Raw genomic sequence first — 15,617 nt, forward strand, 5'->3', positions numbered from 1 at the left:
CTTTACTTCAGAGCTTCAATAAGTAATAAGTGCGTTATCGGTTTATATTAGTTTTGCGTGAGTTCCCGCCCTCGCCGGCCGCCCTGCGCGATCCGCCCCGAGTAAACAAACAAACGTGCGAGAGGGACGGACGATGCGAGCGAGAGTGTAGTCGCGCTCAGTCGTCCACCGAACCCTACAATTAGTAGGCGAGATTCGTCCGCGGCATCGATTCGTTACGAGATAATCGTATCGCGGATTTTCCTTACAAACCTTCGCCGGGTGTGTTTTTGGCACGTGACATTGTACAGCTGGAAACGGATGGGCTGACATGAACTGTGCGTACTACCAGCAGCACGGGGGTTCACACCCCGTGCCTCATAATGTCAACAATAACTATTTCAATGAGGTAATTTTGATTTAAAAAAAAAGATAGAAATGAATTGTTTTCTGATGGATATAAATTTTTGAAAGGATCTTTTACCGTTTGCCGTAAAAACATTAACAGTTATTTTTTTTTTAAATTTATATTTATAAAAAAACAGACTCTTTGTATGTGCGTAAGTGCAACGATGAAATAATTTGAATGCGTTTATTAGTGATATATTTAAAGTAAGCTTGTGCTAATTAAATCTTACATGTGTCATTTGAATGTGTGGTCAAATCAAAAATAATGGTTGATTTGAAATGAGTGGTAGAGTCACACAAACATGCATACTTGACGTTTCAAAAGTGCTTATATTAGGCCTACTTGAAATAAATGAATTTTGAATTTGAATGATACGGGTTTTACAGTGTTAAATAACGGACATATAGGTTTATTACGAGCATTATCTATCCACAACAACTATTGCCGATACCTACAAACAATTTAAAAAAAAACACATAGCACATATTAACAGTTAAATGTGCATTGCGTCGGGGCAATGGTTCAACTCCTCAGAACCATTAAGTATTTCAGGAACATATTCCTGAAATATTGAATGGTTCCGATTAAACTTTAAAAGATAAATAATAACTTAAATAACAAGATAAATAATAATTTTAAGCAATCACTCGGCAATTCATTTCTCAACCTATACCTAGTTAAAGGTAAGTACAGTCTGAACCTGTATGACTCCTCCTAATTAGTTTGTACGCAAGATTATTTAGATACGCTAACGCCGGTCTTCACTAATTCTAGGAAACGCTTAAATCGGATCCTAATGATTTGGCAGGGAATAAAAACGTTTCACCAACTCTTAGATGATGACTAACAACGTTAGGCGCCATCAAAAGTTAGTTGCATAATATTTAGGAAACTCGTAAACTGACTTTTCTTACCTGATGAAAAAAATATAAATAACTAGCTGTGGCCCGCGACTTCGTCTGCGTTTGATTTTGTTTTTAAAGTATTCAGTATCGCTAAGCCTTAAATGAGTATAGTAGTATGACTGTCATGTGACTGTCAATTAATTATAGACAAATAATTTGCAATAGAATAAAATTGCAACTATAATGAAAGATCTTAGCTATCCTATCTCTTAAGTTGGACCAGACTGCTCACGGTGTGCCAATTTAATTTAAAATCGGTTAAGTAGTTTAGGAGTCCATCGCGGACAAACATCGTGACAGGAGATTTATATATATTAAGATTTAATATTGTATAATTTTAATAACCTTAAATCCATATCCGAAAAGTGAAAATACGATAAATAAATGACACACCTCGTGGCAAGAACGATAGACAAGTTAGGTTATGTAGTGAAAATCGATTGGTGAAAGGTAAATGTTTGCCTAGGAATATTCTTTGATTATGCGTTACATAGCCATTCCCTTGTTCGCAGTTAGTGAGAACGGGAATAAGTCGCTCACAGTAGGTACTCGTACTCGACTATATGCGTTCAATATTCTTTTAATATGTTCCTTTAGAATAGACCTCTAAGTAGAGATAGCACTTTAATAAATTAGCAAAATATTTCTTGTCAACTTCAAGAATCGATCCTTAATCGATAAATATCAGGATGACTAATGACTACTGTAATCATCGGTCTTTATAAAACTAGTTTCATCGAATTTTCTTGCATACGTATACAACTGAATTTATCAGTTTTATTTGCTAACCACATTATGATTATATTCAGTATAATATTCATCTATACGTACAGGCATGATTCCGATGGCGTTATATTATAGAAGTGCCTACTTTTTGGTTATGTGATGATTTTAAAACAACTGTAAGGAAAATAATTCTGAAAAAAAGTGTGTTAAGCCTTAAAAATACTTAAAAGCATATAAGTATTATAAATTATAATCTCTTAAAAAATTACTTACAAAATAATGAAAAAAAGTTAAAGGATTATTTATTTAATAACCTTTCATACTCTTAAATTTAATTAAATCAACTTTAAAATTAAATAATGAGCTTATACTTATCACCTTAAAGAACCGAATGTCGTCAAAACTATCAAACTGTTAAGAATGCAATGGGCAGGGCATGTGCAACGCATGGAAGGCACGAGAGCGCCAAAGAGGTTGATGGAGGGCACTTTGGAGGGGCGTAGAAGCCGAGGACGACCTAGGGGTCGGTGGAGTGATGGAGTTGAGAGGGATATGAGGGTTCTGGGAGTTCGGAGCTGGAAAGAAGCAGCTTCTGACCGCCTCAAATGGAGAAATATGCTTCAAGCCAAGGCCCACCCAGGGCTGTAGAGCTTTGATGATGATATCACCTTAAACTAATATTTGGTTAAAATGTTTTTTGTAAAAGAAATCCAATATTAAAGCAATATATCTCTCTCATTGCATACCTGTTGTTTACCTATTTAGTTTTTTTTTTAAGGAAAAACTCGCAACCGCGTGGTAAACAAAAGGGGCCTCAAATGGTATTAATGCGTCTAATAAAATAATTGTGAGTCCATTTGTGTGCAGTATATCGAATAAAAAGCTATTAATTAGGTAGTTCACGCGAAACCAAACACGTAGCGAAGGTATAAAAGTATAGCGAACAAAAGACGTTCTCAAGAGCAAGTCAACAAAGCTAGTTCGCTAACAAAGGGGAGAATGGGAACAAAAATATTTAATTGGTATGATTATAAGTGATTATGGCGCACAAACACCTCCTGCCGACTCGTCACACTATAGACGCTTTAAAAGAGCTTCGTGTTTATGTAGCTGCAAATGTAGAGTTCCACGCATGTAAAGGTCGCTTTAATAGCCTTCTTGGGTTTTTTAGTCTAGCCTTCTTCTTTATGTTAACCAGGTTGCTTCTTTATTAGTTTTAAATGACAATGTGAGATGATGATAACAAAAAAAAAACCAACCGGCTAAGTTTGTTGTGGACTATTTTTTAGATCAGGGCGCGTTTGGAACCCTCATAGCTTTAGTTTTAAGTTGACGAATTATCGCCATCAACTCACTTCATGTCATATTTTACATGTAATGTACGCATTAAATGTGCAATCTAAAGAAATATTTGACTTTGACTTTGACTAACTACAGATTACGAGGTTCGAATTCCGGGTATGGCGAAAATTTTTTAGATATTCAGTATTTACTGTTAAAGAATTGTCTGTACCAGTTACTATCACTTGTGGTTATAGCCCACCAACTCGCATTGGAGCGGCGTGCACCATGAGCACGATATCCTAAAATTGTTACTTCTATAAACACTTATTTTTATTATAAATTGACGGACCAAATAGCCGATGCAACTGATTGCGACTTGAAAACATGGCCTATAAACAGAGCAACTGTGTCCATTAACCTGAGCAAGTAGATGTTAAGCCCAACATGGCTGTAATTCCACCAGTAACCACGCCCATCAGAATAGAACACAGCATTGCAAAGATGCTGATTCGCGGCAGAAATAAGCATGACGGTAGTGGGACCTTCCCCGGACGAGCTCTGTCACACAAATTTCTACAACTAATATTAGGACTACAGTATCGGGCTGTTAGGAGATTGACTTTGCCTTACCTCCTGTCTCTGGGTGAATATTAAAAAGAAGAAGAAGAAACACTTTATTGCACTTATACAGGAAAAGAAACAGTAAGGAGTATACAGTACACGATTTAGACATGCAAAGGCGGCCTTATTGCTGCAAGCAATCTCTTACAGCCTTACAGGCAACCTAATTAGTGCCACGACTGTTGATACATAAATACCAAAATGCAAAGATACAAATATAATTTAGATAAATATACGTAATATATAAATTTAAAATATACATAATATATAAATATAAAATATACATAATATATATAAATATATAACAAATAAATGAATATTATTAAGCCGTTGGCCCCGGTTGTAATCACCAATGTGTTGTAATAAACGTAGAAGCCAACCAATCCGGATTGGAGCTGGGTGGTGGTTATATGCTCCAAAAACCCGTTAATGGACGACCTCCCTGGCGCCACGAAAAGCGCTGTGAATTTAAGTCGGAGTTCTCGAGTTCGATTCCCGGCAGGGGAATTCGGGAATTCATAATTTTTGAACTTCCCCTGGTTTGGCTAGTTACCACCCTACCGACATAGACGTGCCGCTAAGACATTTAGTGTTCCGGTGCGATGTCGCGTAGAAATTGATTAGGTAAGTCATGTAGTAGTACCATACTGCCTAGCTAACCTGCTACCATCTTATCATCATGTCATTACTGCATCATCACTTACCACCAGGTGAGATTGCAGTCAAGGACTGGCTTGTAGTGGAATTAAAAAAAGGAGATCTGCGCCTAATAGTTACGGGAATATACCTCTGACTTCCATGGTGTTTTTGATGCACGAAGCGATGTGTAAAATTTATACAAGGATTTTAGTGTTTATTAAGCCCATTAGTTTTTTTAAAATACTTAAGTTCAATCTTTATTAAATTGAATTAACATTCATTTCCTCATTTAACCGCACTAATTTGCATTCTGTTTCCTTAAAAAGGTGTTTGTGTTTAAAAAATGATTTGAGTTGAAGAACTTCCCATCATATTACAACATAATTAGATTTTAACTAAAAAAAAACACTTATCTCTTAACAGTTTTTTACTTGTTCATATGCATACATAATAACAGCTATAATAAACTTTTAAACACTATTTTATGGTCGCAATTATTCGTTTCGCGCAATCTTTACTGTCATCTCCCATGTAATGTGCTCTGTTATTTCCAGTAACAATAAAGTATTTTGCGATTCAAAAAAATCACGGGAGATTTTCAAGTAGTAAGATCAAGTATGGAATTTAATTAATTTAATTTAAATAATTATTCTTGTATGCACCTATATAACATTATCAGTGGAAAAGTTGTAATCATAAACTTGCCATGTTGTGTACGACTACGTAGGTTTGTGACTACAACTTAAATGTTAATAAAAAATATATGTATAAAAAATATAATAACATTGCCTTGTCAAATAAAACCTGTGTAGATTGTGAAGAGCTGAGTAGTTGCCGTTAATTGTTTTTCCTCTAAGTTGATCAATAAAGAAAACCTTTAACAGGTAAAAAATGGCTTGTCTGTAAAGTCGGCTTACTAACGATACTTGAACTTGACAACGTCGTAAGAAAATACTGATGCAATGGTTGCATTTTTCAAAAGAAAATTTTAATTTTATTTGTTTGATAGATATTATCATTGCTATAAACAATTGACACTACATTCACTTTTTACTGCACTTCATCCTTGCCGAAAACATGTAAATGTATTATTGTATAGAAGCTGAAGCAAGTAGGAGAGAGACAGATGTCGAACGCGGAGGCCGACTGTGCCTCTTTGTCGCTCGTTCCGCGCTCTCGCTTGCACTTCATGCCTTGAATGGAACGCCTCAGAGCGAGGTAACGCCGCATACGTCATGTTTTTTCGTGCGTGCAGCCGGCTCCATCGAATTATAAGACGTTGTTACGTCAAAAGATTATCTCGATAGTATATCACTGTATATATTTGTCGTTATTACTGAAAAACATATCATCATTATAAAGTAATCCTAAGAATAATTAATATGAATTGCACTTACAATATGCTACGAAGAAAAGATCAAAAACAGTAGGCTTGTTTTTTCTGACGTGGTTACCGACTGAGAGTATAATTATTATAATGTAGACTTAAAAACATTTTTTAGGGTTCACGATGAGCGAGTCATCATAATTAAATGCAATCCTTTTAGCCTATCTTTGACTAGTGGCCGCTTGGAACTCCACCTGCGAAGCTTTCTAAGTTTTTTCAATCGATTTTTGATATGGTATAGGAGGTACCTATTGAGTAATTGTGAATCGGAAGTGATACGAAAGATTTAAAATTAGTATTCCACATTCATAAACATTGTATAAACTAACTTAATTCCTATTATATCCAAAAAATCTTTATTCATTTAGGCCTATCACAGGCACTTATGAAACGGTCATACATATATGTTTACAAAATTGTGTGGTAATGGTGATAACTACGTTCGTCAACTTAAACCTAAAGCTGTACGAGGGTTCAAAACCCGTCCTGGTGTAAGAAAAGCTCATGACGTACTCAGCAAAGTATTTTTTTTGTTATAACCATCTCACACTTTGTTAATATTCAGCTATGAAATGTTGAGCATTACATACCCAAGTTTTGTTATCGTAATCCTTAATATCTCTTAATAATCCGACATATCTTTCAGCACATCAGAATTAATTTTTTTCGCACATGCCAGCAACAACTGTGTTTATCGTCGACTTCTTTACAGTAGAATCTGCTTTCTAAATCGGTGATAAAGTTATATAGGTAGACTTTGCTTGCTTTTGAGCTCTTGCATTTAAAAATGAGTATTTTTTAGTGAAGTGTTTGTAAAAGTACTTCATATACCGAAACTTTTAAATAAATGCCTATTTCCGATCAATCAAAAAATAAACCCCTGTCACAACGTTATTCTGTTGCTATGTTATATCTAGTAGTAATACAAAAAGATGGCCGGACGAATGCATTAAGCAGTCCATGCTATAATTACAATTTTCTATTCCCCTATGAAAATTACTCACATAGCCTTTTTTTATTTAATGTGTTACACATTATCACTTTACAAGTTGCGTAGGTAATTATTCAACGTCTTTTTTTAAATTACTCAGATGGATGTTTTTACTGGAAAAGTGTAAATACGTAGATAATTTCTCATTCGCGTTTGTACAAAGTTAAAATTCAATATAAGTAATAAGTGGCTAGAAATTTATCATATTTAATGACAGGTATACAATAAAATTCAGTTCAAATTAGATACTTTACAAACATTTTCGAAATTTTCAAAATTGCCATTTAACAATTCATCAATGTATAGCAAACTCGAAGAAATATATATGGTCTTCAAATTTTTCTATGCAATTGTTAGAAGTATTTCCTTAAAATCCCATGAACATGGCCGCTAATTATCAGTCTTAATAGACTGCAGAAGCCAAGAAGCTATATAAATGAAAAGTTGCATCTAGATACAGTAACTAAATGGCGAAACCGCATTGAAAGATGAAGCAGTTAGACCCCTCACGAGGAGATGTCGTAGGGAGCTAGGGTTCACGCGGTACACAATTGCGAGTATCGAAATAAAACATCAAAGTGTCAAAGGTGCGGTCGTTAAGTTAAGCCTTAAATGAGGGGGTTAAATAAAACTGCCATACCTGTAACACGTTAGCCATCTCAGATTGTATCATCAGTTACCACTAGTTAAGATTGCAGGCAAGGACTACCTTGTAGTTGAACCAAAAAAAAATATTTAAGTTTCTATTACATTCTAATCGTAACGTGACAATGTTTGACGTAAATGCCGACATTACTCAAAATTCAATCCATAGGCAGTTAGGATTACAATGCCATAGAGAATATGGACCCAAGGTGTGTGCAATACCTAGGCGATAATCTCGAGTTCTATACCTACTAAAATAAAAGCCCATACGATTTTTAAAAAATCAGATACGTATATTACACTACCATAATCAAAAGCTCCAAAGATGAGTAGAGCGTAGCTCAATAAAGGGTACCTAATTTCAGTGGCATCGTTACACAGCTAGACGGCCGGGGCACAGGGTCCATTCGGGCTGGGTCCGGCTTCGCAATTACTGCCCCATAATTACAGGGCCGCCGCCGCTCGGCGCCGAAACCGGCCGACTCTGCTGCCATAATTAAAAACGTTCTAAATTAAATTCGCTCGTGTACCCACCTTATGATGACTTTTTAGGGACTTTCTAATTAGTTTCTGTTTTTGTGAACTGTAATAGACCCACTCGTGTAGACCCTTTGCAGAGACTCATTCTAAATTCATTGGCTACGTTACCACACGTATATTTTTGCTGGGAGTTTTATTAAAATGGCCGTAAATGGTCTAACGTCGGTTGAAGGACATAATTTTCAAAATTAAGATGATTGTGGGACACTTGATCTGAACTAACCACAAATAACATGTTCAACACCACAATATTCATTATCGAAAGGTTACCTCGCATTGCCCGTTATGAAGTTATGAACACTAAATAGATTATGTTTGTGGATAGTTGTCTATGCTGCTTTGACTATAGACACACCTGCTTCTCGACTATTTAGTGTCTTTATGATCTCTTAAGTTTAGCTTTGCATAATATTATTATTAAACAGTCAACTTATACTAATACGTTTATAGAATGAATCAATGTTTTACACACATTATTCGACACCATGAGAAAAGGACCTACCACAGTTTAGTGAAGCTACCGCTGTTTAGCTGTATTTTCGCTACTGTTATTAAGATGCCCATGAATTAAAAGAAACTCTTTTATTTCTAGGTTAGTATCGACCCAGTATCCGCGGATCCTAAGGACATGAAGATATTAGTAAGTACTAAACTTATTACTATACCCACTAGTATTACTTTTAGTACATGCTAAAGAATTCTAGCTTCTATTGGTCCGTGGTAAGATGTTATGAGGCTATAAGATCACGTAGCTTTGCTTTACATATGCACAAAGGATTCAAGCTTTGTACATAAGTGTCATATTTCATTAAAATCGCTCGGATCGGACAAACGAACAAACATTCACGCTTTTGCATTTACAATGTTAGCATGAAAGTACAGACATCTTCATCTGATATCATCTTTATCTGATACACCTTACATTATTATAGGTATTAATAAAATTGAAGAACCGTAAATAGCTTTGGAAATTATAGTATGACACAACATTCTAATCGAACTTGAATAGTCGGACATGAATCGCCTGTAAAATCGATATAATAATCGCCATTGTCTGGGTGGACATCACGTGGCTCCGCGTGACGAATGAATTACCTTCGCGCCAGCACCATGGCACCTCACAATGCCCATTTCACAGTATCGGCCAATCAAAACAAATTACCGATTTCGTCATCCGATATTCGTTCCGATATAATTTACCAGCATCGTGCGCGATGGCATTTTGTTTTGTGTCATTATATTATTCTGCATCTTTATCGGGGCCATTGGAAAAAAAATAATAGTTGAATATCACTTGTTAGATGCATTATGTTCTTCTTAACGTCCCCACCCTATTCTAGCCCCACTGCCATGCACAGAGCTTCTTTTAATATGAGAAATAGATATAGATTAACACTATATTAATATCATGTCTTTTATATTGTTTAATGTCATCTTTCATTCATTTGTCTTATAGTTATCCATAAATTATCTAGTTCTATCTAGTTAGTGTAAGTGGCCTTACCGTACTAAGAAGATGTAAAATAAATAAATAAATAAATAGAACGTTATCTGACTATACTGCTCCAATTTGGTTGGGTGGGTCTTAATCATTATTTTCTCGTTGCTGTAATAGTTAAAATGAATGAGGCCTAACGTGCTCCTCAAAGGTAAAATAGAACCGAAAGTACTAAAAATTTCTTGACATAATACCTTTCTTTTATATGCCCAACTTGGAATCTAACTACATGTAATTTAAATATGCTAACCAATAGCCCAACGGAGTAAAAAAAAAAAATCATTTATTTCAAGTAGGCCTTCTTTATAAGCAGTTTTGAAACGTCAAGTATGTATATTTGTAGTGACTCTACCACCGGTTCGGAAAGCAGATTCTACCAAGAAGAGCCAGCAAGAAACTCAGTAGTTGCTCTTTTCCAACATCAAAATTTACAATCATTTTTTTATCTTGCGGGAGATGAGAGCGAGGCTGGCTGCTTCCAATCTACCTTGTCATTGAGGAATTCATCAAAGGTATAGTAACCTCGCTGTACTAGATGCGTTTTTACACATTTTTTAAATGTATGCATTGGTAGGTCAAGAATTTCCTTAGGAATCATGTTGTAAAAGCGTATACTCAACCCCACAAAGGAGTTCATTAATCTAATTAAATAAAAAAAAAATGAACGCTACAGAATCTAGTATTACGTTAACGTACACAAATATTAACACCCTTAGGCAAAAGCGTCCTTCAATCATCATTAGTTAAATGCCAAACGCGCGCCTTAAGTGTCGATGAGGCTTTTCTACCATTTGTTATAACAACCACCTAACCACTAGTTACATTTGTACTAGTGATGCAATTGAAATGGTTGAATTACTTGGAAATGCAATTAATAAACTCTAGGTAATAGCACTCTTTATTCTTACATCAAAGTTTCTTTTTTTTGTTTGAATAATTAACCCTACAGCAAGGTAGGTTTATACCAACAATAAGCTTAGATCAAGAAATCATACTTTATTGTGAACAAAGTTTCGTCTTTACCCTAGTTAAAACAATGTGCTAAGCAGCACATTGCATATCAATGCATTCAATTGAATTAAATTTAATTTAATTCGAAAGGATTTTAAGGTTTTTGTTTTTATTCATCTCACTAGATTTAATTGAAGTGTATTGTTCTCGCTCCAGAGACGAGCAATAACAACTGCGACACAGTCTTGCACTATAGCAGTATTATCGAATTTGGGTTTGTTAATATACGTTACCTTATGTTCGCCTTATTTTGTTTTATTTTTATTTTTTGTGTAACTGAATGAATGAATTAAATACACTTTATTAAAAGAAAGAGAAAAGGTACAGTAGGCGGCCTTATCGCTTATAAGCGATCTCTACCAGGCAACCTTCCAAATTGAGTACATGAAGTTAAGAAGAAGGGTTAACTGTTAAATTATATAAAATTATTATTATTAACTTGTCAACAAATTACAGATAGATTAAATATATAAAACAGAAGTAAGATGGCATTAGGGAATTACTTGGATAGAAGCAGGCGTTACTTTGCGAAATTCCATGATATATTATGAAAATTAAGCTTAATTTGCTATACAAGTCAACATCTCTTCACTTAAAAATTATTCATTGTAAATAAATATCTCCTGAGGATGCTTCGGTTTCGGAGCGAAACGTGCGCAAATAAAATAAATAAATGTACTGCGACAATACACACATCGCCATCTTGCTCTAAAGCTAGCGTAGTTTGAGTTATGGGTACTGAGATAGTTGTTGAATATTTGTATGAATATAATACACATTAAATACTTATAATATACACATAAACACCCAGCCACTGAAAAACAATCATGTTCATCCCACAAACATTGTCCGGTTGTCGGAATCGAACCCACGGCCTAGGACTCAGAAAGCAGGGTCGCTGCCCACTGCGCCAGTCGGCGTGGAGTATAAAGATTTAAGAAATTATAAAGAACACCATACAGATTCTCTTGCTTTCCGCGGAGTATAGCAATTTTAGCTTAATTTTCATAATAGGTATAGGAAATTTAACGTACTTCAAAATGTCCGGCAAAATATTTTAGAACATGATAGCGTGGAACGGGAGCCTTTCTCTTGTCTACAAAAGGAAGTTATAAGCTACTCGGTTGTCGTGATACACTTTCATGTTTTTTTTTTCACCTTATAAGCTCATGAGCAAAGCTGTAGGCACAAGCTAATTTGATCTACCACAAAATCTTACCTCGAATGTAAAACATACTAAGCAATTGAAAGGGCTATTACAGAATAATAGTGAATAGTACAATGTGCATACACGCGTTTCGCCGCGGGCCCGCTTGCACGCGTGGGGCCCAATTGTATGCCTAAATACCGATTAGCTACAGCTCGCATATCAATGGTACAGATTCGCCATTGTGAAATAAACACTAAACAAAATGTGTGCGGTCTAACCACAGATATCTAGACCTGTATAAAGATTATTAATGCTAAATTGCGTCTTTTTATTTACCTGTTGCCAATATTAGAGGAAAAGGACTTAAAACGGACACCAAGCCTTAAACGAGGGCCTTTAATAACTACCGTTTATAAACTCCCATTCTCCAGTCCGCAGAAATTGTAAGTTTTACTCTCGAAAGACATAGAATAGAATACATACATTTTATAAGTATATAATAGAATCAATTATATACACAGGACTGTAAAGAAAAAAAATATTTCGTAATTTTATACAATAAAGGTGTGCTTTTTTTGACTGCAGATAAAGAGGTCTTGGTTTCGATTCATGGATCACGCGGAAAACTGTTATATTTGTTGAGGTTTTTGTTGAGATTCGATTTAGCGTTACGGTAGTAACGTTAAATCGCTTAGCGGCAAGTCTTTGGCGGTAGGGCGGTGACTAGCCACAGCCGACGACAACCAGACCAGACCAGAGAAAACTCAGAAATTAAAAATGCCCAAATTGTCCCTGCTGGGTTTCGAACCATGGACCACCAACTTAAACCTACATAGCTCGCTGATGTGCCAGGATGGTCACGTACGGACAGTACTGCCGCTGTACCGATTTTCAGGAATTTAGCACTAAGATAGCTGAGGTGTAGGAGTTCAGATTTTTGACATTGCTCGAACTTGGTATTAATCATAACCCATAAGAGTAAATAATATAGCTAGGATTGGTTAGATTATAGAATAAAATAGTTCAGTGCCTTTCTTTAGCATTATTAGATATACATACAGATATATACTGTATACGTAGTTAAATTTTACTCTAAAATGATAAATCTTACCTATTTCGTATATGTTTAATAAACAATATAAGGTACGTTAAAACATTAACATCAAGATATTTCTCTGTCCCTACCTTAAGAAAATTTCAAGGAAGTAAAAAATAATTTATCTTCAAATCCCCGGCTAACATTTTCTTAAGTGGAAATGGGTACAAGTGGCTATCCATGACACGAACAAAATGCACAGAAAATTCATGGGGGATTCGTTGAAATACGTAGAGTGGTTGTAAGGTACTTTATATGTATAGGTACCGTTACATATATATATATATATATATATATATATTTAAAATTCCGTGTAGCTTTCGTTGGATTTTCACCCTTATTTATAGAGAAATAAAATAGGAAATCAATTATCAGGGTGTTAAGGAGTTTAAGGTTCAACACATTATAGCTTTTACGTCTATTGTTATAAGGACTTTTAGTTTCTAAGTGAAGAGCTATTAAAATAGGAAGGTAGGTGGACTTGATCACCCTGAGACGGGAGGATTGAGGAGTAAAGGGGGGCAAAGTCACCTCCGTAGACTACTTTCTCCGGTGGGTTGTAAAGCAAAAATACAATTTCCTCTCCTTTCAGTTTTACAAAACATATTAGGACTTAAAAACTATAGTTTCAGCATGCACCTAAATAAAACATGGCCTAGCTTCATAATAACTCAAAGATTAGGTAACTTCTAATTGATAATTATATTACTATAAAATTATTTATTAAATAGTTATATATTATTTATTTATAATTTATTTATTAAAATAAATAAGCTACGCTTAGCTTGCGTTATGCATACTGAGATAGCTGTTGCGTATTTATTGAATATCTTAATACACATAAATACTTATAATATACAGATAAACACCCAGACACTGAAAAACATTCATGTTCATCACACAAACATTTTCCAGTTGTGGGAATCGAACCCTCGGCCAAGGACTCAGAAAGCAGGGTGGCTGGCCACTGCGCCAGTCGGCCGTCAATACTTGAAACGTCCTTAAAAGTTATGTAGACAGCTACCTTATCTCTTTATTGGTATTTTTTCTCGCCTCATATACTCTTACGATAATAAGACCCTGACAATCTTTATCAAATATCAAAACAATGCTTAACTATTCCGACGTTATACCACGTTTATTAACAACAAATTAAATTACTATATATAACCGAGGAGCATTCAATTAAGTATTATGTTTGTAAAAATGAACTTTGCGAATAGAAATACTAAGTGGGCAAATTGATGCTACGAGTAAGTTTAGCGACTGATAAATAAATGATCCAAAAAAGTTAAGTCTATAATTGTACCCGTGCTACTGCTACTAACTAAAGGTAAGGTTAAATTAGAAAATAAATACCTATTCGCTTTGGTAGATATTATTTGTGGTAAATAATAGTGTACATTTTCAGATTTGTCCCACATATCGCCAGTGGCGTTTAACCAGGTTAGACGTGAAGTAGGAGCGTGAGTTTCTATACAAGTTGTATGAAAAGTTTAAGTCAAAGTCAAAGTCAAATATTTCTTTCTTAAAGATAGCACTTTTGATGCGTTGATTATTTACAAAATGTGAACGTAGCAATGAGTAGTGATGGCGATAACTACGTTCGTAAAGTTAAAACTAAAGCTAAGAGGGTTCCAATCGCGCCCTGGTCTAAGAAGAAGCCCACAACAAATTTAGCCGGGTGTCACAATCTCACATTATCATTTGAAAATATTTTAGAGACATCCTCAATATATCAACTCGTAATTCATTGCAAAATATTATACAATTTCCTTTAAATGAATTAATTATTTTATGTAGTCTAGTTTATTGCACTGCAAGTTTATTTTTGCTTCTAACTTTCAAATTATTGCAGTCACATTTTCTCTTAAATTTTGATTATTTTTGTGAACATACATTAAATTTTCAAATATGTATTGGCTATAGACTCTCTTTATTTTAACATCTTAAAATTTATCTCTTAATGACTCTCTCGGCCCTATTTTATAGATCGCACGAACAGCTTTCTTCTGCAGCACGAAAATAGTGCCAATATCAGCAGCATTACCCCATAGTAAAATTCCATATGACATAATGCTGTGAAAGTTTCTATGTCTGTCAGATGGCGTTAGTTCACTGCATAGGCAGCAGAAATAAGCCTGTTCGATAAATTATTTACATGAGGGCCCCATTGAAGTTAAGGATAGGCGGTGCATTAATGCATCTATGAAGTATATATGCAGTGGGCATATCGCTCATTTAATATTTTAGTAAGCCGTAACCATTAATAACCATACCTTTAATTACCTGCATTCGTCTTCGCTGGCCTGAATACTAAGTACTCTCAATAAATTTTTGACGGCCGATTGGCGCAGTTTGCAGCGATCCTGCTTTCTGAGCCCCAGGCCGTGGGTTCGATTTCCACTACTAGAAAATGTGTGTGTGATGAGCATGAATATTCTTCAGTGTCTGGGTGTTTATATGTATATTTTAAGTATTTATGTATGTTATTCATAAAAATATTCATCAGTTATCTTAGTACCCATAACGCAAGCTACGCTTACTTTGGGGCTAGATGGCGATGTGTGTATTGTCCTAGTATATTATTTTATTTATTTAAATGCCAGTTTAGGTATAGTATTATGGTAAAATTACGTTTGAGTTAGCTTACATTTGTAGCTAACTGCGAAGAGATAGTTCAGATGATTAGATTGACCGGCGTCAACACAAATGACCGGCGGAAGTTGCGGAAGT

The 15,617-nt window shown here is 35.1% G+C and overlaps 1 protein-coding gene across 1 annotated transcript in view; it reads left to right on the top strand.

Moving 5' to 3' along the window:
• Window positions 1-310: 310 nt before the first annotated feature.
• The window catches only part of LOC120624519 (transcription factor Sp9), a 55,945-nt gene continuing 40,638 nt past the window's right edge, over window positions 311-15,617 (top strand). The window contains exon 1 of the mRNA XM_039891115.1: window positions 311-388. Within this exon, the coding sequence (XP_039747049.1) occupies window positions 311-388 (78 nt within the window). The remainder of the gene's footprint in view (window positions 389-15,617) is intronic.

This window comes from Pararge aegeria, chromosome 6 (assembly GCF_905163445.1).
Source record: "Pararge aegeria chromosome 6, ilParAegt1.1, whole genome shotgun sequence".
Taxonomy (NCBI): Eukaryota; Metazoa; Arthropoda; class Insecta; order Lepidoptera; family Nymphalidae; genus Pararge; species Pararge aegeria.